At 44.8% G+C, this 2,812-nt stretch overlaps 1 protein-coding gene across 1 annotated transcript in view; it reads right to left on the reverse strand.

Moving 5' to 3' along the window:
- Window positions 1–932: 932 nt before the first annotated feature.
- Window positions 933–2,812, reverse strand: part of LOC110441139 — a gene marked incomplete at its 5' end in the record, with an annotated part of 8,378 nt that continues 6,498 nt past the window's right edge. Inside the window, one exon of the mRNA XM_021484238.1 lies at window positions 933–2,455. Coding sequence (XP_021339913.1) covers window positions 1,972–2,455 — 484 coding nt within the window. The remainder of the gene's footprint in view (window positions 2,456–2,812) is intronic.

Here is a 2,812-nt window from a genome sequence, read left to right on the forward strand (position 1 = left end):
AGGCCCCGTCAATACAAATCCCTTCATTATGACAAACAGTGCCGGGATATAGCGATGCCCCGTCAATATAAATCCCACCATTAGGACAAACAGTGCCGGGATATAGGGAGGCCCCGTCAATATAAATCCCACCATTAGGACAAACAGTGCCGGGATATAGCGAGGCCCCGTCATTATAAATCCCACCATTAGGACAAATAGTGCCGGGATATAGCAAGGCCCCGTCAATATAAATCCGTCCACTAGGGCAAACAGTGCCGGGATATAGCGAGGCCCCGTCAATAATAATCCCACTATTAGGACAAACAGTGCCAAGATAGAGCGAGGCCCCGTCAATATATATCCGTCCACTAGGACAAACAGTGCCGGCATATAGCGAGGCCCCGTCAATATAAATCCCTTCATTATGACAAACAGTGCCGGGATATAGCAAGGCCCCGTCAATATAAATCCGTCCACTAGGGCAAACAGTGCCGGGATATAGCGAGGCACCGTCAATATAAATCCCACCATTAAGACAAACATGCCGGGATATAGCGGGGCCCCGTCAATATAAATCCCACCATTAGGACAAACAGAGCCGGGATATAGCGAGGCCCCGTCAATATAAATCCCCCCATTAGGACAAACAGTGCCGGGATATCGCGAGGCCCCGTCAATATAAATCCCACCACTAGGACAAACAGTGCCGGGATATAGCGGGGCCCCGTCAATATAAATCCCACCATTAATACAAACATGCCGGGATATAGCGAGGCCCCGTCAATATAAATCCCACCATTAGGACAAATAGTGCCGAGATAGAGCGAGGCCCCGTCAATATAAATCCATGCACTAGGGCAAACAGTGCCGGGAAAATATTATAGCGAGGCCCCGTCAATATAAATCCCACCATTAGGACAAATAGTGCCGAGATAGAGCGAGGCCCCGTCAATATAAATCCATGCATTAGGGCAAACAGTGCCGGGAAAATATTATAGCGAGGCTCCGTCAATATAAATCCCACCATTAGGACAAACAGTGCCGGGATAAAGCGAGGCCCCGTTAATATAAATCCCACCATAAGGACAAACAGACATAACCTATGTCACGTGACATAACCTATGAGGCGTGTGACATAACCTATGTGACGAGACATAACTTATGTGGCGAGACATAACCTATGTCACGTGACATAACATATGTCACGTGACATAACCTATGAGGCGTGTGACATAACCGATATCACCTGACATAACCTATGTGGCGAGACATAACTTATGTGGCGAGACATAACCTATGTCACGTGACATAACATATGTGGTGAGACATAACCTATGTGGCGTGTGACATAACCTATATCACCTGACATAACCTATGGGGCGTGTGACATAACCTATGTCACGTGACATAACATATATCACGTGACATTACCTTTGGGGCGTGTGAAATAACCTATGTCACGTGACATAACCTATGTGGTATGTGACATAACCTATGTCACGTGACATAACATATGTGGCGAGACATAAGTCAACAGTCAGCATGCGGCTATCTCTGATTTAAAAAAAATCCGGTGAAAAAGACTTTGTCAAACATTTGACCAATTTCATTTACAAAATATGACATTGAATGAATAGCTTTTTTACCTCCTCTTAAATTATCACCACAGTGTATACTGCTAGGGACTAGAAATCATTGAAATCTACCCTGTGGTCCTGACTTGTCTGATTTAGATCGCCATAGCCCATATCCGCGAAAAAAATCAGGGAAAACTGAATATCAATATAAAATACACCAGGAAACCCTCGCCCAATGAAAAATTCGCCCTTCACCGGTAAAATTCGCCAGTTGTTAATTTCGCTCTTCATACTGGAAATATTGTTCACAATAGTAAGTTATGTGCCTTTATTTACAGCCATGATCAATTCACTTTTATTTAACAGCGGCGAATTTCCCGGCAGCTAGAAACTGGAAATGTTGTTATATATCTCACACACTAATATACAGGCCTATCAAAGAGCAGACTAAAACTAGCAGTTCAATACTGGCGCGACTTGCGGCGTCGGTGGGATCGTCTGGGTCCTCTCCTTGTAATTCGGAGGCAACGGAGGTCCGCTGATTGGTATTCTTCACTTCTATGGAAAGGCTACATTGAGCCATAGACATTTTCCCTGTGCGGAACGCAAGCTTTGTTGGAAGGGGTACTGTGGAGATATCCATAGTATTGTTCAAAGAGCTGATTTCCCAATTGACGTTTTCCAATTTGGATCCCATGTTGCATGTACCTTCCTTAAATACAAGTTCCGTTTCGGGAAATTGTTTTGACCCCATCCGGAGGTTACACTCCTGTGTAGATGCAGTCTGGTTGACCTCGCAGAGGATGCGGGTCCGAATTCGTCTGTACCATACAATACGGCCATTCCGCAGCACGACCAGGTACCGCGGGTTGATAAGTACGTCGCTCCTGGACATCCTTCAAATAAAAAGTGACAGCATTATAACATATATCCGCAAAAATGCCAGGTATGAACCGGGCGATATATCAGTACGTCACTTCCTGTAAACATTTAAACCGGGCGATATATCAGTACGTCACTTCCTGTAAAAAATAGCTTGGCGGGATAACAATACGTCACATTATGTTCATAACAAGAGGCCCAGAGGGCCTGTATCGCTCACCTGAATATGTTTAAAATAATTGGTATGAAGTAGGTGCTGTTAGTACATATGAAATTTCAGAAAGATCCATACAGTACTTGAGATATAGAGAACAAACTTCAAACAGAGCCCCACCCCTATGCAACCTAGGGGTGGGGGTGGGGGTGGGGGT

The sequence above is a fragment of the Mizuhopecten yessoensis genome, unplaced genomic scaffold (assembly GCF_002113885.1).
Source record: "Mizuhopecten yessoensis strain PY_sf001 unplaced genomic scaffold, ASM211388v2 scaffold715585, whole genome shotgun sequence".
In the NCBI taxonomy this organism is placed as follows: Eukaryota; Metazoa; Mollusca; class Bivalvia; order Pectinida; family Pectinidae; genus Mizuhopecten; species Mizuhopecten yessoensis.